The sequence below is a fragment of the Schistocerca gregaria genome, chromosome 6 (assembly GCF_023897955.1).
Source record: "Schistocerca gregaria isolate iqSchGreg1 chromosome 6, iqSchGreg1.2, whole genome shotgun sequence".
Taxonomy (NCBI): Eukaryota; Metazoa; Arthropoda; class Insecta; order Orthoptera; family Acrididae; genus Schistocerca; species Schistocerca gregaria.
This window is the reverse complement of record NC_064925.1, coordinates 177,904,287-177,929,851: the sequence shown is the minus strand read 5'-3', so window position 1 is coordinate 177,929,851 and position 25,565 is coordinate 177,904,287. Positions and strand designations below refer to the sequence as shown.

The window sequence follows — 25,565 nt, the reverse complement described above, 5'->3', positions numbered from 1 at the left end:
CGCAAAATGTGTTTCCACGCTGACCCAATGGCATCGTCAATCAAGACTGCAGTGGGGATCTTGGCGTATAGAAAATATGAGACTGGCGATATATCATCAGAATTTCGGAAAAAACATCATCCACACTATCTGACGATTGCAAGAACCAACAAGTGCGAGAATTTTCGCACAATCAGCTTAACAGCTCATGCATCCAAGTTACTGACAAGGATAATACAGAGAAAAATTGAAAAAGATTCATAATCTCTTACATGACGACCAACTTGGCTTTAGGAAAGATAAAAGCACTAGAGAGGCTGTTCTGACGTTGCGATCGGTAAAGAAAGCAAGGCTGAAGGAAAATCAAGGCACGCTCATGGGATTTGGCGACCTGGAGATAGTATTCGAAAAGATAAAATGATGTAAGGTATTCGATTTTCTGAGAAGAATAGAGATAAGCTACAAGAAAATATGCGTGATATATAATACATACAAAAACCAAGAGGGAGCAATGAGACTGGAAGACCAAGAACGAAGCGCTCGAAAAAAATGGCTCTGAGCACTATGGGACTATCTTAGGTCATCAGTCCCCTAGACCTTAGAACTACTTAAACCTAACTAACCTAAGGACATCACACACATCCATGCCCGAGGCAGGATTCGAACCTGCGACCGTAGCAGTCCCGCGGTTCCGGACTGCAGCGCTAGAACCGCACGCCCACGAAGCGCTCTGATTGAAAAGAGTGTAAGACAGGGAAGTAGTCTTTCACCCTTACTGTTTAGTCCATACATTGAAGAAGCAATGACGGAAATAAAAGAAAGGTTCAAGATTGGGATTAAAATTCATGGTGAAAGGATAACAAAGATGATTCACTGATGACATTGCTACACGAATTACGGACTGAACGGTCTAATGAATACAGAATATGGACTAGCGTAAATCGAAGAAAGAAGAAAGTAATGAGAAATAGAATAAACGAGAACAGCGAGAAATTTATCATCAGAATTGGGGATCAAGAAGACGGCGAAGTTAAGAAATTCTGCTACCTAAGCAGCAAAATAACCTGTGAGGGATGGACCAAAGAGTACATCTAAAGCAACCTATTCTTTGCAAAAAGGCATTACTAGCCAAGAGAAGTCTGATAGTATCAGATATAGGTCTTAATTTGAGGTAGAAATTTCTGAGAATGTACGTTTGGAGCAGAGCGTTCTATGGTAATGGAACAAGGATTGAAGGAGAACCGGAACGGAAGAGAATCGAAGCATTTGAATGGTGGTGCTACAGAGTAATGTTGAAAACTGGGTGGATCGATAACGTAACGAATAAGGAGGTTCTCCGCAGAATCGGCGAGGAAAGAATATATGGAAAACACTGACAAGAAGAAGGGACAGGGTGATATGTCTGTTAAGACATCCGGGAATAACTTCCGTGGCACTAGGAGGAGCTGTAGAAGGTACAAACCGTAGAGGAAGACAGATATTGTAATAATCCAGCAAATAATATGGGGCGTGGGTTGCAAGTGCTACTCTGAGATGAAGAGGTTGGCACAGAAGAGTAATTCGTGGCGAGCCTCATCAAAGCAGTCAGAAGAACGACAACCTAAAAACAGGAAAGGGCATGCGATCATCGGTAACGGACAGTGAATCAACATAAATGTGTGACCTGGTGAGATGAAGCACATTTCTTGCCACATCAGTACGATGGTCGTGTCAGGATACGCCCTCATCCGGGCAAACGAGTGCTCAAAACATGCACTACACCACGTATGCAAGCAAGTGGGGGCGGCGCTATTATATGGGGGACATTCATCTGGGCTTCCATTGGACCTGTGGTGGCAATATGAGATACCACAACCACAGTGCTCTAGCAGAACATTATTGAGTACCACTTCCATCACTTCGTACTTGATGTCTTCGACAGCTACAACGGCATCTTGCTGCATGTGGTCTGTATCACTAGGTCAGAATCGCGGTGGTTTGAGGAGCATGACAGTGAAATCACGTTGATATCTTTTCCACCAAATTCGCCTGTGCTAAACCCAATGGAATGCACATAGGACGCTATCGAGCTACAGTTTCACACCGACAGACCACCGCCGCGTAAGTTACGGGAAAATACTAAGCAGGTATAAGGCTTCCACGCAGTCACTCTTTGACCCGTCTCGTGTGCAGTTGAAGATAGCAGAACGGAAGCCGAAGTTTTAAATTTCATGTTTAAGAAATCGTTCAAGCAAGAGGATGGCACAAACATACCTTCGTCTGTCCATCGCACAGAGTCCCATATGGAGGACATCCCTGGTGTAGAGAAACTACTGACAGAATCGAAAACAAATAAGTCGGCAGGTTCAGATGGAATCCCAATTCGATTTTTAAAAGCATTCTCTACGGCACTGGCTCCTTACACAGCTTGTATTTATCGCGAATCTCTCGCCCAGCGCCAAGTCCCAAGCGACTGGAAAAAGCTCAGGTGATTCCTTTATATAAGAAAGGTAAAAGAACGGACCGGTAGAATTACAGGCCAACATCCTTAACATAGGTTTGCTGCACAATTCTAGAACATATTCTGAGCTCGAATATAATAAATTTCCTAAAGACCGAAAAACTCACGTCCACGAATCCGTACGTTTTTAGAAAGAAACCCTCATGTGAAACTCAGCTTGCCATTACCTCACATGAGACAGTGGGAATTATGAATGAAAGGGTTCAAATGGTTCAAATAGCTCTGAGCACTATGGGACTTAACATCGGAGGTCATCAGTCCCCTAGAACTTAGAACTACCTAAACCTAACGGACATCACACACATCCATGCCCGAGGCAGGATTCGAACCTGCGACTGAAGCGCCAAGAACCGCTCGGCAACCGCGGCCGGCTGAAGGAAAGGGCGACAGGTAGATTCCGTATTCCTAGATTTCCGAAAAGCATTTGACACTGTACCCAATTGCAGACTGTTAACGCTGATGAATGATACCCGGTAGCTCCCCAGGTAAATGAGTGACTCGAAGACTATAAGTAATAGATCCCAGTATGTTGTCCACGATGGAAAGTGCTCATCACAGACAATGGCATCGTTAAGAGTGCCCTTCGGAAGTGCGTCAGGACAGCTACTGTTTTCAATATACGTAAATGATCTGGCGGAGAGGGGGATTTGTAGTCTGCGGATGTTTGCTCATGACTCTGTGGTGTACGGGAAGGTTGCGATGTTGAGTGACTGTAGAAGGATACTAGATTAATTAGAAAGAAATGTTGGTTTGTGGGGTGGGTGGCAGCTGCTTCTAAATTTATAAAAATGAAATTTAATGCGGATGAGAAGGAAAAACAAACCCATAATGTTCGGGTATAGCATTAGCAGTGTCCTGCTTCACACAGTCATGTCTTTTAAATACCTGGGCGTAACGTTTCCAAGCGGTTTGAAATGGAATGAACATGCGAGGATTGTGTTTGGGAAGGCGAATGGTCGAGTTCGGTTTAATGGGAGACTTTTACGTAAGTGTCGCTCATCTGCAGAAGAGACCACATTTAGGATGCTAGTGCAGCCTGTTCTTAAGTACCACTTGAGTGTTTGGGATCCAAACTAGCTCAGCTTAAGCTAAGACGTCGAAAAAATTCAGAGGCGGGCTGCTAGATTTATTACTGGTAAGTTCGAACATTATGCAAGTGTTACAGATGTGCTTCGGGACCTCAAATGGGAATCCCCAGAGCTACGTTCTTTTCAAGGGACACTACTGAGAAAATTTAAAAAATCATCACTGAAGTTGACTGCAGAACGATCTTACTGTCGCCAATATACAGGGTGTCCCATTCAAACCTCCCTGATTTCAAGGACGCAGGAGAGAAAAACCACAGTAGATATGACAATGAAAAATGCACCACATTGTAGAGAATCTCAAAGTATTTATGTTCCCGTAGCAAAAGTGCCAAGTATCGTCACCAGATTGCAGCATGGTCACATGAAGTGAAAATGGCGGCTCCACAGCAGCGCGTGCAAGCAGTCGTGTGGTTTGCAGAAACAAAATTGCCGATTCATGTGCAAAGATATTGTCGTCGTTTGTATCAATGTGATCCACCTGATGTGAAAACAATTAAGGAATGGTGTAGGAATTATCTGGCAACAGGAAGTGTTCTGAAACATTCTGGCGGTGCACGTTACAGAGTTTCAGAAAAGACAGTGGAGGACATCAGACAACGTTTCTCAGAAGCCCACGTAAGTCAATTCGTGAAGCATCTAGGCAACTTGATGTACCTCGATCAACATTGCATCGTGTAGTTCACCAGCGCCTTCGTATGTCTCCTTACAAAGTGCAAATTCTGCAACATCTGACTCCGAACGATAAACTACGCCGACAACAATTTGCTGCGGATATGCTGCAGTATATTGATATGGATGCCAGATTTCTCGAAACATGTTTATTCTCAGATGAGGAAACCTTTCATCTATCAGGAAGGGTTAATAGCCATAATGTTCGGATTTGGGGTTTAGCAAATCCGCACGTTCTCATTGTGCATGTTCGTGGTAGCCCTAAACTAAACGTCTGGTGCGGGCTAATGTACGACAGGATTGTTGGAGCTTTCTTCTTTGCCGAACAAGCAGTGAATGGGTCAGTGTATCTGGACATTTTGGAACAGTTTGTGTAACCTCAGATACAAGACTTGCAACCCAACATCATTTTTCAGCAAGATGGAGCTCCTCCGCATTGGCCAACTGCTGTTCACAAGTTCCTGGATAGGAAATTTCCCAATCGTTGTATCGGACGCGGAGGACCCATTGCCTGGCTACCACGTTCACCCGACATTACGCCGCTTGATTTCTTCATGTGAGGATTCGTAAAGAACCCCGTGTATGCGACCAAAGTGGACGATATTCCTACGTTGCGACATCGTATCGCTAATTCGATTGCAACAATAACAGAGGAAATGTTACAAAGAACTTGGCTAGAAATTGAATATAGACTCGATATTCTTTGTGCCACAGATGATTCAAATGTAGAGATGTATTGATGATAAATAAATAAATTCTTTGAGATGCTGTACAATGTGGTGTATTTTTCATTGTCGTATCTACTGTGGTATTTTTCCTTGGTCTTTGAAAACTGGGAGGTTTGAGTGGGATACCCTGTACTTTCCGCATAAGGACCACGAAGATATTAGGACACATATGGAGGTTCTCCATCGCTATATCTACATGTCGAACGGGAAAGAAAATGACTAGTAGTGGTATAGTATACAATACGCCACACATCGTACGGTGGCCTGCAAAGTATAGATGTAGATGTAGATGTAGACATCTGGGTAGAGATCTGGTGCCAGATACCTCTGGAAACCTACCAATGACTTTCGGCATGCGTGCTAAGAAGGACCGGTGTTGTATTGCGTTCCAGTGGTGAACCAAACCGCTATGAAGCAGGTAATCATAATATTTTGGCTTGTGTTAGACCCAAATGGGAGTCCATCGTTCTTGTAAGATTGCATTACCACAACACAGCACGATTGCGTGCAGCGGTCTAGTTTTCGGCTTGCTGCACGTTATAAGATTACAACGTGTGAGCCTTTGTTTGTAAAATGATCGTCGCATCACTGCAGGACGTAAAGCAAGAGTACATAAAATCTTTCATTCCGATTTCATGTACACTGCATTAATGTGTGGAATGACTGATAAACAAAAAACCATCATGACGTCTTGTGACCCCTTTCTGATGCTTTTGCTACAGTTTAGAGCTTGTAGTGTGAAACTTCCTTAAAACTATGTGCTGGATCGAGACTCAAACTCTGGACATTTGCCTTTCGCAGGTAAGTGCTCTACTGACAGTTTTTTAAATCGCACTTTGTTCGTTATTGTCCGTTAGGGGCGGACGCACTATGACGCTTGTTCAAGTCCATCCATTAACTCAGTTCTTTTATTACAGAGGGCAGCTAACATTCTGACGGAACACGCTGAGCTACCGTGCCGGCTTTCACAAGCTTCGCAGAAGCTCTCCTGCGAACCTAGCAGAACTAGCAATCCTGGTAGAAAGGATATTTCGGAGACATGGGTTAGCCGCAGCCTGGGAGATGTTCCACAGTGAAATTTTCACTCGCGGGCAAGTGTTACACCGCGAAAGGAAAATGTCCCGAGTTCGAGTCTCGGACCGGCACACATTTTTATTCTGCCAGGAAGTTTCATATCAGCTCACACTCAGCTGCAGAGAGAAAATTTCATTCGGGTTAAAGAGTATTTTTCGTAATACACTACTGGCCATTAAAATTGCTACACCACGAAAATGACGTGCTACAGACGCGAAATTTAACCGACAAGGAGAAGATGCTGTGATACGCAAATGATTAGCTTTTCACAGCATTCACACAAGGTTAGCGCCGGTGACGACACATACAACGTGCTGACACGAGGAAAGTTTCCAACCGATTTTTCATACACAAACAGCAGTTGACCGGCGTTGCCTGGTGAAACGTTGTTGTGATGCCTCGTGTAAGGATGAGAATTCCGTACCATCACGTTTTGAACTTTGATAAAGGTCGGATTGTAGCCTATCGCGTTTGCGGTTTATCGTATCGCGACATTGCTGCTCACGTTGCTCGAGATCCAATGACTGTTACCAGAATATGGAATCGGTGGGTTCAGGAGGGTAATACGGTACGCCGTGCTGGATCCCAACGACCTCGTATCACTATCAATCGAGATGACAGGCATCTTATCCACATGGCTGTAACGGATCGTGCAGCCACGTCTCGATCCCTGAGTCAACAAATGGGGACGTTTGCAAGTCAACAACCATCTGCATTAACAGTTTGACGACGTTTGCAGCAGCATGGACTATCAGCTCGGAGACCATGCCTGCGGTTACTCTTGACGCTCCATCACAGACAGGAGCGCCTGCGATGGTGTACTCGACGACGAACCTGGGTTCACGAATGGCAAAACGTCATTTTTCGGATGAGTCCAGGTTCTGTTTACTGCGTCATGATGGTCGCATCCGTGTTTGGAAATATCGCGGTGAACTCACGCTGGAAGCGTGTATTCGTCATCGCCATACTGGCGTATCACCAGGCGTGATGATATGGGGTGCCATTGGTTACACGTCTCAATCACCTCTTGTTGGCATTTACTGCACTTTGAACAGTACACGTTTCATTTCAGATATGTTACGACCCGTGGCTCTACCCTTCATTCGATCCCTGAGAAACACTACATTTAAGCAGCATAATGCACGACCGCATGTTGTAGGTCCTGTACGGGCCTTTCTGGACACAGAAAATGTTCGACTGCTGCCCTGGCCAGCACATTCTCCAGATCTCCCACCAATTGAAAACGTCTGGTCAATGTTGGCCGAGCAACTGGCTCGTAACAATATGCCAGTCACTACTCTTGATGAACTGTGGTATCGTGTTGAAGCTGCATGGGCAGCTGTACCTGTACACGCCATACAAGCTCTGTTTGACTCAATGACCAGGCGTATCAAGGCCGGTATTACGACCAAAGGTGGTTGTTCTGGGTACTGATTTCTCAAGATCTAGGCACCCAAATTGCGTGAAAATGTAATCACATGTCAGTTCTAGTGTAATTTATTTTTCCAATGAATAGCCGTTTATCCTCTGCATTTTGTAGCATGGTGTAGCAATTTTAATGGTCAGTAGTGTATTTGAAATAAGTGTGGATTCAATTATTAATGCAGTTTTCCAGTGGTCGTGTTATATAACCTTTTAAAAATTTTATTGTTTTAGTGACTGTGGCTTGACGACCTTATGTGGTGTCAAATAAACGTTTTAAGATGGATATGCGGTGTCGCTCTTACCCTGCTGCTGACAGAGACGGAGGTGGCGATGACGAAGAAGGCGTCGCTGAGGCTCTTGAGGTCTCGCGCGCTCTCCATGAGCACGTAGGCTAGCGCGAATACGCCCAGAGACACGTCGTTGGCCGCCAGCAGCAGGGCTCCCACCGGACCGTCGCCGTCGCGGCGCCCGCCGTCGCGACGCCCTCCGTCCGGCCAGATGCCCAGCAGGCGGAACGCCGCCGCGCTGATGCCCATCAGCCTGATGGATTCCCGCTCCCACTGCCTCATCTGGCAAGTGTGTCGTGCACACGCAACGTGCAGTGCGGCTTTCGGGTGCTCTCAGCTACGTGGTAGATTGAAGTAATCGTTATCGAAATATTTTATCAAAAAAGGAGAGACACAAAGTAACGGGTTAGTGCTTAAGTTCTTAGTGTTTTTCCATAAGTTTAATAAACACAACAGATACGCATAACAGAGTGACAATAATATATTCTCCTTCACTATTTACAACAGTCTGCCAATCTGGGATAATATTTCGATTCCGCAATGGAAAAAATCATGTTGTATTGAGGCAAAGCATTCGTCGAGCCACATTCAGGGCGCATTTTCATCCGGAAAGACTGTTCGATAGAGAGCAGAAAAGGTGAAAATCTGAGGGCGTAATATCAGGTGAATAAGGTGGATGCCGAATGACTTCTACATCTACAGCCATACTGCGCAAGCCACCTGACAGTGTGCGGAGGGTACCTTGAGTAACTCTATCGGTTCTCCCTATTCCAGTATCATATTGTTCATGGAAAGAAAGATTATCGGTATGCCTCTGTGTGGGCTCTAATCTCTCTGATTTTATCCTCATGGTCTGTTCGCGAGGTATACGTAGGAGGGAGGAATATACTGCTTGACTCCTCGGTGAAGGTATGTTCTTGAAACTTCAACAAAAGCCCGTACCGAGCTACTAAGGGTCTCTCCTGCAGAGTCTTACACTGGAGTTTATCTATCATCTCCGTAACGCTTTTTCGATTTCTAAATGATGCCGGCCGCGGTAGCCGTGCGGTTCTAGGCGCTTCAGTCCGGAACACCGCGACTGCTACGGTCTCAGGTTCGAATCCTGCCTCGGGCATGGATGTGTGTGGTGTCCTTAGGCTAGTTAGGTTTAAGTAGTTCTAAGTTCTAGGGGACTGATGACCTCAGATGTTTAGTCCCATAGTCCGCAGAGCCATTTGAACCATTTACTAAATGATCATGTAACGAAGCGCGCTGCTCTCCGCCGGATCTTCTCTATCTCTTCTATCAACCCTATCTGGGTCAGATCCCACACCGGTGAGCAGTATTCAAGCAGTGGGCTAACGAGTGTACTGTAACCTACTTCCTTTGTTTTCGGACTGCATTTCCTTAGGATTCTTCCAATGAATCTCAGTGTGGCATCTGCTTTACCGACGATTAATTTTATAGGGCCATTCCATTATAATCACTCCTAATGCCCACGGTCCTACGACACTCCCCTGAGGCACATCTGAAATCACTCTTACTTTGGAAGACTTCTCTCCATTGAGAATGACATGTTGCGTTCTGTTATCTAGGAACTCTTCAATCCAATCACACAATTGGTCTGACAGTCCATATGCTCTTATTTTGCTCATCAGACGACAGTGGGGAACTGTATCGAACGCCTTGCGGAAGTCAAGAAACACGGCATCTACCTGGGAACCCGTTTCTATGGGCCGCTGAGTCTCGTGGACAAATAGCGCGAGCTGGGTTTCACACGATCGATGCTGATTCCTACAGAGAAGATTTCTAGTCTCCCAACACGACACCTGTATAGCATTTTGTGTCCGTCTAGCATAATGCGGTCGGGCGTTATTGAGGAGTAGCATCACTTCATGCAGTCTTCCTGGGTCCTTGTTATTGATTTTCGTCTGCAAGACGTCTCAATTGTTGACAATAAATGTCAGCAGCGATGGCTACACCTCGGAGAAGCAATTCGTAGTACGTCAGTACGTAGTAAGTACTGCTGTTCCACCAGATGCATGACATTATCTTTTGTGGATGCGCGCAGGTGTTTACAGGGGGAGTTGCTGCTTTGTTTGAGGTCAGCCATTCCTTTCATTTTCTTGTGTTTTCATAAAGACACCATTTCTCGATACCAGTAATGGTAGAGAACAGACATGGTCGGTGTTGTTCACGATCCAGTTGATGACGAGTAAGTGGAGAACCACATACGGCCACCAGCTGATTTTTGTGATTTTGGCTTAGAGCATGTGGTACCTATACTCCCAATTTTTGAACCATTTCCATTGCATGCAAATGTCTCATGAGGGTGGAACGAAGCCAGTTCATCACATGCGTCAGTCCTCGAGTACACTGACATGGCTCATTGTGGATTAGTGCTTCTAAACGATTTTCATCAAACGCCGAAGGTCTTCCTGAACGTGGAGAGTACCTAACCATTTTCTTGCCGTGCTCTGTCCAATGGCATTATCCCCATACACGGCGTAAATGTTTCTCGCTGCCTCCGCTGCTGTCACCCCACAACTCAATTCAAACAGGAGAATATGTAGGAAATGTTCTAATTTCTCCACTTGTACTCCATTTTCTAGCGTCCACAGTTCCACTCACTGTCTCCAGAAGACAAAATGACAATGTGTAAACCCGTTTAGCAACAGTGAACTACAATAAAAAAATCACAATTGGCAAATAAACCCATAGCGACCGGAATACCAACACGCAAAGCAAAAAGGCTACGAACGAACGCACAGAAACCTAATAGAAAATTACGAGCCAATTTCTCTACTACCAGCGTTTACGAAACATGTTGAGAAATTGAAGTACAAGATGGGCAAAATATTCTGACTGACAAAGAAAGTGGAGCATCCCGCAGATATGATATGCCATTATCTTCTTATACATACGAAAATGATTAGTGTGGCAATTCTGTGTGTCAGGTAGAACGGCCACCAGAGTGCATTAGTATTGTTTGTGTTTAGTGTTGGCCAACGGCCTTTCCACAGTGGTAACACCAGTTTCCGTCAGATCACCGAAGTCAAGCGCTGTCGGGCTAGGCTAGCACCTGGATGGGTGACCAACCGGTGTGCCGGGCGCTGTTGGCAAGCGGGGCGCACTCAGCACTGGTGAGGCAAACTCAGGAGTTACTTGATTGAGAAAGAGCGGCTCCGGTCTCGTAAACTGACACACGGCCGGCAGAGCGGTGTGTTGACCACATGCCCCTCCATATTCGCATACAGTGACGCCTGTCGGCTGAGGATGATACGGCGGCCGGTCGGTACCGTTGAGCCTTCATGGCCTGTGCGTCAGGAGAGGAGTGTTTAATGTTGTTATCGGCCTGGAACGAGAAAAGAGTGTGTGACACTCAGCGAGCACTTACAGTGTACTGTGTTGGCGATCTTCATTACAGTATAGCCCACAAACAACGTTTGGATGACTTCAAACGGGGAAGAACCATCGGAAAACTGGAAAAAGCACTAAGTTTGGCCGGTCGGAGTGGCCAAGCGGTTCTAGGCGCTGAGTCTGGAACCGCAAAACCGCTATGGTCACAGGTTCGAATCCTGCCTCGTGCATGGATGTGTGTGATGTCCTTAGGTTAGTTAGGTTTCAGTAGTTCTAAGTTCTAGGGAACTGATGACCACAAATGTTAAAGTCCCATAGTGCTCAGAGCCATTTGAACCATTTGAACCTTACATTGGCATTCGGTTTCCACGAACTGTCGATACCACCTAACTGTGTTGTTTGTGTGTTGGGTCCTCCCTATACTGTGCACGGAATCACGCTATGCTGTAACCATAAATATGGACACCTCAAAACAGAGCACGTGGAAAGCCTTTTCCTCTTGAGAAGCCATCTTGTAATCAGAATTTTTAAAACCGCACGATTCATTTACAAACACGATGTATCGTATAGCACATGCTGTAACGTAGCAAGTTATTACGGGATAACATTAAGTAGAGTACATGACCCATCGGTGTATCAAGGTAGCTGCAGGATTGTTTCTCTGCTCTGCAAAGCTGACGCTACTAGCCGTGAGAAGGGTCTCCAGTACCTTCTACTAGGAACGTAAATTCATACCCCCTACGAATCTAAATAAACCATGCTAATTATCAACCGATTCCTTGAAACTTGGTGTGCTATTTTTGGTTATTAAGAAAACAGTCCTGTGAATATTTCAGATTTTTGTCTCATATAGTTCCGGAAATTGATAAAATTTCTTAAATGTCCAAAAACCGACATTTATGTTTCAACTCAGTTAGGAACAATAGCAGTTTGTCTTTTAGTATCATCTAAAGTCAGAAACAGTGTTTTCAATATATATGAAATCACTTAATTGGATTTTTTTCTTTTCAAAACTTTAAATCCTCTACATTTTGTAGTGTGAAAATTATTCAGAATTATTATCTGCTTATTAGTTTGTTGCGTGTATGCATGGGAATGAATGAGAGAGTGTCTGTGGCACATACGTTAAAACTAAATATTGTTTTATGTAAAACCTGGTAAAACCGATTTGTGGGAAAATTGTGGTGCAACCACGATGCTCATGATGTATGTCGATGAGTGCTTGCTTTTGTAAGAGCGCAGACAGAATAGAAGTCGGAAGTGGAATAAGTTTTAAAAAATGATTATTTAGCATTTCGATCTATTTTATTAAAAATTATATTAGAAATTAGATGTGTAATGACGTCCCCGACTTCACTGCTACTGCGTACTGACTGAACTCTGACAGACGACGACCCGGAAATACTAGCGGTCGCTCCAGAGATGGTGCGATAGTTCACTCATTGATAAGTGCTGCTGCTGCCACTCGCGGGCAAGAAAACCAGCAACCTAGTGAAGCCAGTAAATCGAATATGAGGGACGTGACAGTACTGTAAAGGTAAGGTGACAAGCAATAAACTGGCATTTTAAAATTCCAGCTGGGTTTCACAGTAAGTGTCACACATTCTTTGTATAATAGATGTATTTTCAGAGCTTACAACCTTTTTAAATTCTCATATTCTTGTATTACATTATTACATCAATTCTTATATTTTATTATTATGTTTATTCTTCTGGAAAATTTGATGCGTAGTGACACCGATAGCATGGAAATTCCGGAAAACACGAGCACCGTGCGAAGGGGGGTTTCCCACGTTCTCCGTATAAATCTCACTAGGGAAAATAACAGCGATAGCATTGCTGAAGATTGGCAATCGCATAATGGATCCCTTTACCGATAACTGTCGACTGAAAGTAATTTTGAAGACAGGAATTTCAACGAAAACAATTTGAAATAATTTTATCATTCATTTTTTTTTAAATTCTTTGACCAGACATAGAATTAGTACAAGAATAAGGACAACGTTATTTCAGCGTGCACTGGAAAATTTTTGGTGTAGTTATCTTCTGCTGACTTCGGGTTTCAAACGTGTGAAACTGCGGCGCTAGCCACTGTGCCACCGCTCCGGCTGCATTACTCACTCTCTAAAGATACCTAAATTTGACAATCGTTTGCTCGGAAATGGCAAAGAACAGACAAGCTGAGACATGTTCGCTTATTTTGACCCCTCTTCCAATGAGCGAAGTTTCTCGGAAGTAGGGTTATGAGACTTGCGGTGTTCTCCTAGTGAAAAATACTGTATGTGTGCACCAGTCAATACTTAATGTTCTGTTAGTATCCCTAGAAACTACAAGACACCAACTTTCCAGGCTCTTTCCACCACAATGTCTTCCAGCCTAAAGTTCAAAATACTCCGCTCCTGCAGCATCTTGAGGAGCCTAGTTATTCTTACAAGGTCTTTGATCGTGTTTTGGGAGGAATCCTGCACAAAAGCCAGTTCTTGGAACAGGAAATCAGAACCTGTGTTAAGATCAAATTCGGAGAAAAAGATAGTTTTCAAATTCAGGACTTATTCAAAATCGATCTTATCAAGAAACAAAGTTAAACAGACGAATTCTACTGTCGTTTCTGCTTGTTACAACAACTAGGTCGTCAGCCTGGTCAACTTGTGAAGAACCGGTGCAGTAGATTCTCTGAAACGCACAACAGAACTCAAGTCAATAGTTTTCGGAGAAGTGTAGTAATATAAGAAACGAGACGTGTCGTACAACTGCCTCAATGACGAATGGGCGTCTTATTTCCGACGCAGAGTCCGTGCCCCACTGAGGTCACCGTCGTCGCAAGCAAACCATGTTGCAGTAAGCAGCTAAACTCTCCGTAGCTAGCAAAAGACTGTCGCAATTATGGCTAATCTGTTTTCTCCCCCGCTCATCGGAATTGTGGGCTTTCAGTACATTAAGAATATGTACACTACTGGCCATTAAAATTGCTACAACAAGAAGAAATGCAGATGATAAACGGGTATTCATTGAACAGATATATTATACTAAAACTAACATGTGATTACATTTTCATGCAATTTGTGTGCATAGATCCTGAGAAATCAGTACCCAGAACAACTACCTCTGGCCGTAATACCGGCCTTGATACGCCTGGTCATTGAGTAAAACAGACCTTGGATGGCGTGTACAGGTACAGCTGCCCATGCAGCTTCAACACGATACCACAGTTCATCAAGAGTAGTGACTGGCGTATTGTGACGAGCCAGTTGCTTGGCCACCATTGACCAGACGTCTTCAGTTGATGAGAGATCTGGAGAATGTGCTGGCCAGGGCAGCAGTCAAACATTTTCTGTGTCCAGAAAGGCCCGCACAGGACCTGCAACATGCGGTCGTGCATTATGCTGCTTAAAAGTAGGGTTTTGCAGCGATCGAATGAAGGGTAGAGCCACGTGTCGTAACACATCTGAAATGTAACGTCCACTGTTGAAAGTGCCGTCAATGCGAACAAGAGGTGACCGAGACGTGTAACCAATGGCACCCCATACCATCACGCCGGGTGATACGCCAGTATGGCGATGACGAATACACGCTTCCAATGTGCGTTCACCACGATGTTACCAAACACGGATGCGACCATCATGATGCTGTAAACAGAACCTGGATTCATCCGAAAAAATTACGTTTTGCCATTCGTGCACCCAGGTTCGTCGTTGAGTACACCATCGCAGGCGCTCCTGTCTGTGATGCAGCGTCAAGGGTAACCGCAGCCATGGTCTCCGAACTGATAGTCCATGCTGCTGCAAATGTCCTCGAACTGTTCGTGCAGATGATTGCTGTCTTGCAAACGTCCCCATCTGTTGACTCAGGGATCGAGACGTGGCTGCACGATCCGTTATAGCAATGCGGATAAGCTGCCTGTCATCTGGACTGCTAGTGATGCGAGGCCGTTGGGATCCAGCACGGCGTTCCGTATTACCCTCCTGAACCCACCGATTCCATATTCTGCTAACAGTCATTGGATCTCGACCAACGCGAGCAGCAATGTCGCGATACAATAAACCGCAATCGCGATAGCCTACAATCCGACCTTTAGCAAAGTCGGAAACGTGATGGTACGCATTTCTCTTCCTTACATGAGGCATCACAACAACGTTTCACCAGGCAACGCCGGTCAACTGCTGTTTGTGTATGAGAAATCGGTTGGAAGCTTTCCTCATGGCAGCACGTTGTAGGTGTCGCCACCGGCGCCAACCTTGTGTGAATGCTCTGAAACGCTAATCATTTGCATATCATAGCATCTTCTTCCTGCAGTTAGATTTCGCATCTGTAGCACGTCATCTTCGTGGTGTAGTAATATTAATGGCCAGCAGTGTACATTACAGCCAAAGTCCGAAGTGCGGCCAGTTGCCTAATTGGCCGGCCATTTCTCGGATTGGTGGGAATCTCTGGCTAAAGTTCGATGTGATGCTGGAATAATGTACAGTAGGCAGCACTGCTTTCGCTTTCGTGATAAGTGTAGCTGACGAAGGAATCAGCACACTGGGCTGAGAGTCTCCTATTTATTTATTCAGTTCATGAAAAACCCGTCCTTTCATCCAGGCCGTCGCCATATGAGGCCATGTTTGGTTGCAAAGCAAAAGTGGGCCTGAGAACCTCTAACCTGCCCACCTTGAATCTACCAACAAAGGTTCAGGATATCACACTGACAGCAGATAAAGACCTTGAGAGCGTTGACAAGAATTGGAGGATGCTGTAAACGCTGAAACCCTCTCCCCGACGGCGAAACTGACGCCGTGGTTTTGAAATCATCGGAATGTGCAGACCAGTTGTCTGACAGTAACAATGCGAAAGTATTGTTTGTGGCGTCTCAAACAGGGCGTAGTGCAGCCACTCATTGTGTATCCTGCGGTCAAGATGTCCGTGCACTTTTTGGAACAAGTAACGAAGCGGACGAAGGGTACGGAGAGAAAATTATTTGCAAACTATGTTCAAATAAATAAGAAATCAGAAATAAGAGGTCACGAGCTGATGTCAGTTTGCAAACACAAGGTGCGGAAATACGTAAAAATTTAGGTGCTAAATTCCCACCAGCAAAAGTGGGAGACAATGTTGGCGTCCGTGTACCAGATGTTGAGGTCGTGGTGATCCCAGAGGCGTTCTTACAGCTGTCTTGAACGTCGAGGATGCTTTCTGCAAGCTAGAAACAGACAGCGGTGTTTGTAAATCAACTCTATTCCAGACGTACGTTTTCCCTTCTGCACGAGAAACTGCTCACCCTGTAATCTCTCGTTACAGAAGAAAAATCATTACGAACCATCTCTTCTACAGTCACCGACCGGCAGCCAAAGATACACTCGATTCAAATGCGCTGCTAAGTGCGCAACAAAACCGCTGCAAATGTAGAAGTCAGAAACTGTTGTGCACTTACGAATGTCGTAAAAGGTTATCTTGTAATAAATGATGACTCATTGCAATAATGAGATTGACAACGGCAACGGATTGTATAAAGTTTGAAATCACCTACGCTCATCAATTTTTTTTTTTTCGTTTTTGGTTGTTGGGTTTTGGTCGTTGCGGACGTCATACGGTAACCGTTCAAGTTCGTTTGTTTATCTTTCCACTGAGTTATTTTTATTACAGAGGCCAACCAGCTCTCTGACCGAACACGCTGAGCTACCGTGCCGGCATGTCGAAACAGTTTTTACAGTTCTAAATGTCATAAAAGTTCATATTATAGTTTAAGTGACGACAGATCGTATAACTGAGAACGTAATAAGAATAGCTTGTCTGAAATTATCCAGACACTTCAGAACGGGTCAGTTTTTTTTATTTCGACTTTGGCCGAAGTGTCCACACCATTTCGCTAATTGGCCGGCCAGATTCCAAAATCAAGAAAAGCTCGGACATTGGCCAATCAGTTAACAGCGACACTGGCCAATTGTTGACTTGGTAGCCACATCGCGTTTTGGACGATTTCGCACTTTGGCCATAACATATCCAGTTTTCATCAGGATTCCTGTGACCATAAATTCCCTCGCACACCCAGCGAAAACAATAAGTTGTGTATGTACCTACAGTCATTTTGCTGCTCTAGACTCGATCAACGGTCACAGTGTTACTGCGCAACACTGCAAGTAGCATAGAACCGATGTCCTTTGATCCAGAGTATTTTCATTTCGATTAATGTGAGCGGTTACTCTTTCAGAGTATTTTATACACTTATTTCAGGTAGCCATATGCATGCGGTCGGTGCCATGAGTAAATAGTTGACCTCAAGCGGCGACCGACAGAGCCGTACTGCCGCCATATGCCCAGGGACCCTGAACTAGCCAAAACACGTTTAACATGAAACAGGGATGAACAATCAGTTTCCAAAAAGACAGCAGCTATCAGAAAGTCACATTTCACTGAAAATATTATACCGCAGATTAAATAAGTGACAATATACACAATAACAGCATTGCAGAAATGTACACCATCCCAAATATTTAAAAATTTTTTGTGTTCAAGGTCCTTCATGTAAAATGGTCGATCTTAATATTTCAGAACTCCTTCATGCTACCGAAACAAAAATATGAGAGTATTTCTGAGCTTCATAAATAGCGAAAATGGACGCTTCAGAAATGTTAAGTAAATATGTCCAGATATGAGGTACAGTCTCGCCGGTACATTTTAACTATTTCAACTGTGGCATCACTCAACGCCCACCTTTATACCTACAGAAAAATAATCAAAATTAATTTAAAAAACGTGCTTTGTGTTTCTGAGTAACTTCGGAGTCTCCCTTCACTATCTGTCTTTTATGTTGTTTGTAAGGTACGCACCGATCTCCTGTCTGCTCTTTAGTACACGAAAGAAGACTAGCATCGGTGTCGACGGAATATGACAGAACAGTGCGGTAAAATAAGTTGCATGATGTCCTACGGCTGCGTACTTGGCGGGGACCTATTATAAATAATGTGGTGGCCACCTCTGTCGGTAAAAACTATAGGTAACAATCCCACATGTGTTACAGAGTTCGCACTTTAGCTTGTAATTGAGGTGTGAAATGTTTAGCCTCGACTTTGTTAAGTATTAACGGACACGTGCCGGATTCTGTGAAACGTCATTCCTATCTCTACTCCGCCTTTCAGTGACCATTCCGACTTCCACTGTCAAATAACATCGCTGTAACAAGTCCTTTGCGCATATAAATAAGGGGTGCCTTTGAGATTCGTTGATACGTTACTAGTTTCGAACACATTTGAATACGGTCATGTACTGGAGAACTTTCGATCCCGTTAATGTAAAATTCATTCACCTAACACAGGGTGAGGATGGTACCAAGCGGGGTTACAGGTGCTACGTGCCACAACGTTAGCAGTCGCTTTACGATTCACGGGCAGCCATACGTAACGACAGGTTTCAACCGATCAATGAGCGTTTTGTTGACCTTGTGGTAGTTTCTTACTTTCCAAACGTAAAAAGCTTAAGAAATTTTTGCTAGTATTTTCGGCTCTGGACAGAAAACCTGACCTTCTGCAGTAATGCTTTAAAAATGACCTATGAGAGACGTTTTGCCCTTAATCATTGCAATATGTAGTCCATCAACAAAGGAGGTGGCTTGCAAAACATTCGTTCGACCTATATTTGAGTATTTCTCATCAGTGTGGGATCCGTACCAGATCGGGTTGACGGAGGAGCGAGAGAAGACCCAAGGAAGAGCGGCGCGTTTCGTCACAGGGTTATTTGGTAACCGTGATAGCGTTACGGAGATGTTTAACAAACTCAAGTGGCAGACTCTGCAAGAGAGGCGCTCAGAATCGTGGTGTAGCTTGCTCGCCAGGTTTCGAGAGGGTGCGTTTCTGGATGAGGTATCGAATATATTGCTTCCCCCTACTTATACCTCCCGAGGAGATCACGAATGTAAAATTAGAGTGATTCGAGCGCGCACGGAGGCTTTCAGACAGTCGTTCTTCCCGCGAACCATGCGCGACTAGAACAGAAAAGGGAGGTAATGACAGTGGCACGTAAAGTGCCCTCCGCCACACACCGTTGGGTGGCTTGCAGAGCATAAATGTAGATGTAGATGTAGATGTAGATGTATCGACGTTTTCAGTTCAAGGGACACTTTGTTATCCTTACTATTATTACTATACATCTATACACATTATAAAATATATATGTACGCATGTAAGTGTGTGTGTGTATATATATGTTCCACATTTCCTCCTAAACCACTTGACCTATTTCAACCAAACTTGGTACTCATATACCTAAATGTCAGGCAACAATTGCTGTGTGGGTAAGAATCACCTATTATAGGGCTAGGGGTGGGGGTCGGGTGGAAAAGGAGCGCAGCACATGCCTCGTAAATTCTCAGAATTTATGCACACAGTATTGGAAAATGAGAGCATTTAGCAACTGCAAACTTTACGTATAATTTCAAAACTTTAAGAAATTTTTTCTCGCTGACAACGCCTACAGAATGATAAAAGGAAAACAGTTTATCACATACTTCTCTTCCGCTGTTCTTGAAGTGCAGGTACCGTATAAGGCGTGACGTTAGAATTTATTACTTCTTTATAACTACCTCTATTCACGGCATATATTGCAGGCACGATGCACGTATAGCACTGAGTGTAAATACAAAATTATAATATTGCACGACTCGTAGTTAAGAAGATATGAGGTCACAAACAATTAGATCCGTGAGAAACAACGACACCATGCATGACGTTCAAATTTATTCCTTCTTTGCTACAACATTCGCAATAAATTTCACCGACAGTATGCACGTATGAAGCTCAACGTAATTACAGTATTTTATCATTGTACAAAATACGGGTCAAGAGATATGACGTCATAACAGTGAGATGCGTGAAAACCTTCCGCATCAAGCATGACGTTTAAATTTATTACTTTTTTACTACTGTTTCCAATCGCAAAACGTTTTACTGTCAGTATTCGCATATGCCGCTGAATAATCAATAAAATTACATCATTATACGATGCACAGTTCAGGCGATATGACGTTATAAACGTCGAGCACAAGGCCAGAGGCTGCTTGGTACAGGCTATAAATAAATACTTGAACAATGCCTGGTTTCTCTGCTAGTATTGTTTATCAAAGCAAACATAGCAGATAAGTTCACTACGCTGGATTTCCTATTTGATCACTAGTCGGACACTTCCCAAGCGCTGAGGACTGCGTGATATATCGACAGATAATTAGTACAGATCCCAGTAAAGTGGCTTTTTGTGGAATGGTTGATAGATCTTTGATCAATGGTAGTAGTTTTCAAGTGCCCAGTAAGCTATCTTGATACTGCTCCCATTGTGCTGAGAACTACACGGACCACTTCTACTGTTTTACGCCAGCGTCGATGTAGTTCGATATTGAAGTTATCGTATCTGCTAAGTTTTTCAAGGTGTTTCTCTTAGATTCTCCTACCTGTGATGACAATGTGAATGGTCCTCACTTTATTTTTCACCACTGTTGTGATGTCTGGTGTATATTGTTCCAGCATTCGATCTCGCTGAAGTCAGTAGCCCCACAGTAATTGGCATGTTCGTTTTAGAAAGTAGGTGGTTATTTTGGCGTAAGTTTCAGCGGATAGTTCTTGCCACATTATTGTTATTATTATTATTGTTATTCCTAGGTCAACCAGCTGATGGTCCAAAACTGTGTACCCTCACCGAAGATTTGTCAAGAGTTACAAGTTGTGACAAACGAATATTTTAGCGCATGCGTTTGCGTAGTAATTACATCGAACATAATTTTATAAACATGTATTAGGCCTACCAAAAAATTAATGTTTTAATGAGTCATTCCCCTTTGTACACAATTTTGACAACGTCAGGTTATCAATTTGCCATGGTGACTGTTAACAGCTTCTTTGATTTCATTCACAAATTGCAGCACCTTCTTAACTTCTCACGGTAATTAAGGCTTCTAAAGCGTAGTCTTTGGCGAATGTGTTTCTGACCAAAAATGGATTCTGATAGCTGTAGTCCAAGGCTTTGTTAATGAAGCCTCTTTCTTTTTTTGGAGTGATATTTCCATAGAAACTGTCATCCCCTAACACATATTTTTTCATATCTAACAGAGAAGTGGAATGCCAATTTTCATGGATTTAGCGTTTTTTAATATAATAAAATGTTTTCTTAAAAATGTTCATACTCTGTTTCGCGCCCTTGGGTGTTCAATTTCCTAAAAGAGTGAAACACACATTTTTCTTTGTTTCAAACAGAGATGCCAATTACAAATTTTCATAGATTTAACTTTGTAAACGTTTTCGTAATGAATGATTTGATAAAACTTTTCATCGTGTTTTTCACTGCCTTAGGGAAATGAATTTTCAAAAGGACCGAAAGAAATATCTTTTTTATTTCCAAGCAAGAAGTCAAATAGCAGTTTTATAGATTTAGCTTTAAAATGTTTTAATAGTTATTTAGTAATGACTTATTTTCATTAAAAAAAACTTTCACCCACACCATCTCTTTAAGGGCTGAATTCCCGAAACTGCTGAAACACGAATCTTTTTATTTATGACCGAGAAACCAAATGCTGATTTTTGTGGCTCTAGCTTCGAATTTGCCTCAGCTGTCGCCAGGATTTTCATTCGCCGATTTCCACCAATCACAAGCAGTAATGTAAACACCCATCAAAAGGTCGGGTTTCTACCAACAAGAAGAAATTATAAAAACACCAATAAAGAACTTCATTCTTAACAGCCTCTCAGAAATAGATGACAGCAACGCCTGCAGGTATATAAGAAACAGTCTTCTCATTCAGCAGTAAACAAAAACACCCTGAACGAGGTCACTTGCAACAGTGACCGAAATGTCGGTAGTTTTACGTATTGACAATGCAGTCACAAACCAAGAAGAATTTTACTGACTGCGACAGTGGCCGCGGAAGCCTACGTTTAAGTTTCGAGCAGGTTTCCTTTAATTGCGTTGAATGATTATTTGTCAGTGGACGTTTTGTAACTTTTTAATACGTGTACGTTTTAGATTTTGCCTGTACCCGAATTGTGTCAATGTATTTTGTGAAGGCAGCGATCAACAAGGTCTTAGGGGATGTTTGTTTGGAAGTTATGTCGTTCGCTGCATGCCAGCGTACCTGTCATTTGAAATTTTTTTAACTATCAAATTGTTATTTTTTGGTAATTTACTGTTGAATAAATGTATATAATCTATGGGTGTTTCTTTGTGTTTGTGTACACGGTTTTTCCACAACAGAATTGAGCGTGTTTAATTTTTTGTCAAGTAGCACTACCATGACTGCTAAACGACAATAAACTATGGACAAAGCAGACCTATCTTTGATTTCAGTAAACAGATGTACACAATTACTCCATTCATAATTGCTGGTTTTGGAAAGACCACACACATAATTCATTTGTCAGGGCCTTTAATTTCCAAATCGTTTCCACTGGGCGCAGTTAGTCACATCACATCTGAGACGGAGGCATATCGAGAGGGTTTATCTGACACAGATCAGAGCCACTATGTGCATTCATCTATAGTCCAGTAGCCCCTTGAATTAAATTGGCCTAGGGTCGCAGGTTCGAATCCTGCCACGGACATGGATGTGTGTGATGTCCTTATGTTAGTTAGGTTTAAGTAGTTCTACGTTCTAGGGGACTGATGACCTCAGATGTTAAGTCCCATTGTGCTCAGAGCCATTTGAACCATTAAATTGGCGGACCCTGTCTGGATGCTTGCAGTTAGGTAACCTCCGATCATTTCAGAGAAATATTCGTCATTAGATTTATGTCCTTTTTCCATGGTTGGAACATTCATGACCGCATCACTGATAAATTTGGTTATGAAGGTGCCTCTAGCACTTCACTTGCAGTATTATGAGGAGTTTGGTTCAAAAGAACTGATAAAGACTAAGTGCATGCAGAAAGTAAGGGGAAAGTTAATTCGCACTGTTCGAAAGATAGAAGAGTGTTCTTAGTACGATAATAAATAAGTTTGTTAAGGGAAGGAGAAATAATTTAACTGGGTGGCGCATTTATCCGATTCCTATGTTATCTTTACAGATTTCTTTAAACTGTGTGAGGTTTGTATGACTGGTCCATGTGTGTTGTGACTAGCGTTGTTTCAGTGTTGTAAAATTTTTGGAAGAGTTTCTTTCCTAATTGGCTCAAATGGCTCTGAGCACTATAGAACTTAACATCTGAGGCCATCAGTCCCCTAGACTTAGAACTACTTAAACCTAACTAACCTAAGGACATCACACACATCCATGCCCGAGGCAGGATTCAAACCTGCGACCGTAGCGGTCGCGTGGATCCAGACTGAAGCGCCTAGAACCGCTCGGCCACAGCGGCCGGCTTCGTGTATTGTACTTGGGGTCGTAACAACAGAGAGAGCTACAGTTACTTCGTGTGCAGGCGGTCAAACACAGAGTGTGGGAGACGTTAAGAGGAATTAGAAACACAGCAGCATCTGTAATAACATTTATTTGCCAGGATGAGTGCACAGAGTTATAAAGTTGCCCCAGTGCGCCTTACGGCAGCCGAACAGCAGTGCGTGCCACGAAGAAGTGTTGACATTCCTTGTCAGTGAGTCGTCACGTCGAAGCCTCAGAGCATTCTGCCTCGGCCGTGTATTGTCATGCAGGTTGCAGTATGAAGACGGGAAGACGTCCCCAGACTAGACGTTCTGCAGTACGGTACGATGTTACACCTCAGTGCTCTCGTGAGCAACCCGTCGTGCACTAAGGCGAGGATAGCAGCCTGTGTGGTCCACTGCGTCGGTTGTCATGAAGGTTAGGCCATGGTCATCCACCATCTATCAAGACGGCAGCAGATGGTCACGACTCGGCCAAGGGCCGCACGAATGCATCACACCTGGATACTGTAGAACGTGCATATCAACCAAGATTGATCCTGAGTGGGAGGTGGGGTGTCAGCACACCAGTCTTCTCCTAATCTGTGGCAGCAATGGCAGACCATGGCTCCGGTTTGCATCAGGTTGGCTGCACCTTGGTGCTGAAGTCAGCAAGCAAGTAGCAGGTGGAACATCATGGACCAACTTGTTGTGGTTTCACGTAAACTCAATAGAGCGTCATTCCCTTTGGTTCTAGCGAAACGGACAGAATGGCGCCACGACTGCGTGTGTCTTTGAGCTCCAAAGACTCCACGATTTAAAGGGCTGAACACACGCATATGATGCAGTGGCTCTCTGTTGATGAACGAATTTCCTCTCGTTTACTGGTTAGAGCTCCTTGCCTCGCTATGCTTGTTCAGTAATTATTCTGGGTCGCCGAGATTGGGTATTTCTGAAACTCTACTGCTGAAGTGCGTTCTGGTGCTTGAAGCTACGGTTTGTTACTTCATACTGATCAGTTATGTCGTACTGCGACGTTTGCTCTTGCTAGCCTCGCCCGGAGGGTGTGTGGCAGTGCTCGAATGGTGCACAGTCTTCCGCTGTCAGAGGTATGACTTATTTATATTAATGTTGGCACAACGGTCTTCAGGTGGCCTCCAACGCTCTGAGCTCGCTGTGTAGAACTGTAAAACATTTAGGCACGTACACCCAAATTATTCTGTGGTGCAATATTCCTCACTTCTTCTAAAAACTTTGTCGCCAGTTTTTCCACTGTTTATCCTCTGCATCAGCCTCAACCATTTAAATAGACACACTGCGGCCGGCCGAAGTGGCCGAGCGGTTCTAGGCGCTACAGTCTAGAACCGCGCGACCGCTACTGCCGCAGGTTCGAATCCTGCCTATGGGCATGGAAGTGTGTGATGTCCTTAGGTTTGTAAGTAGGCTGTTTAGGTTTTTATTTTGGTAACGTCACGTAGCGCTCTGTATGAAAATCACTGACTGTGCTGTCTGCAGCCTGTGGCTGGTTTGCATTGTTGTAATCTGCTATTGTAGTGTTGGGCAGTAGGCTGTTAACAGCGCGTAGCGTTGCGCGGTTGGAGGTGAGGCGCCAGCAGTGGTGGATGTGGGGAGAGAGATGGCGGAGTTTTGAGAGCGGATGATCTGGACGTGTGTCCATCAGAGACGGTAAATTTGTAAGACTGGATGGTTTTTCTTGGGGCGTTTATTACCACACATTTCGACGTCGAAAACGACAACTTTGTAAAGCGATGAGCAACAGGATGACGTACTTTGCGGGAATGTGCCACGCACCCCCGCCACGACCCCCTGGCGGGAAGTTTGAATTTTGGCGGGAACTTGAATTACGTGCTTGTGTGGGTCCCGCGCATGATGGCGCGTCATCATCTTGGAAAATGGGCGGGAATTTCGAATTTTGGATGGAACTTTGCTCTAAGAGCTTACTTCTGCAGCTGAGGGGGAGTGAGTATGATGTTGCCCCCACTAGAGACTGCTCATGATGCCATTCAGTTCGAATATAATTTGTGTAAATTTGTATAAATTTGTTGAAATATGTGGCAATTTATTATCTACCTACAGCAGTAGCGGCTTAGTGTGGCGTTACCACCACAAGAGGCCAAGATATCAGTGCTTGTTGAGCTGTCGGTGT

General features: G+C 43.9%; 1 protein-coding gene and 1 pseudogene across 1 annotated transcript in view; one reads left to right on the top strand and one right to left on the bottom strand.

Moving 5' to 3' along the window:
- LOC126278788 (odorant receptor Or1-like) overlaps nt 1–8,032 on the bottom strand; it is a 30,545-nt gene extending 22,513 nt beyond the window's left edge. The window contains exon 1 of the mRNA XM_049979064.1: nt 7,766–8,032. Within this exon, the coding sequence (XP_049835021.1) occupies nt 7,766–8,032 (267 nt within the window). The remainder of the gene's footprint in view (nt 1–7,765) is intronic.
- Nucleotides 8,033–10,733: 2,701 nt separating this feature from the next.
- On the top strand, nt 10,734–10,851 carry LOC126279792 (5S ribosomal RNA; annotated as a pseudogene).
- The last annotated feature ends 14,714 nt before the right edge of the window (nt 10,852–25,565 follow it).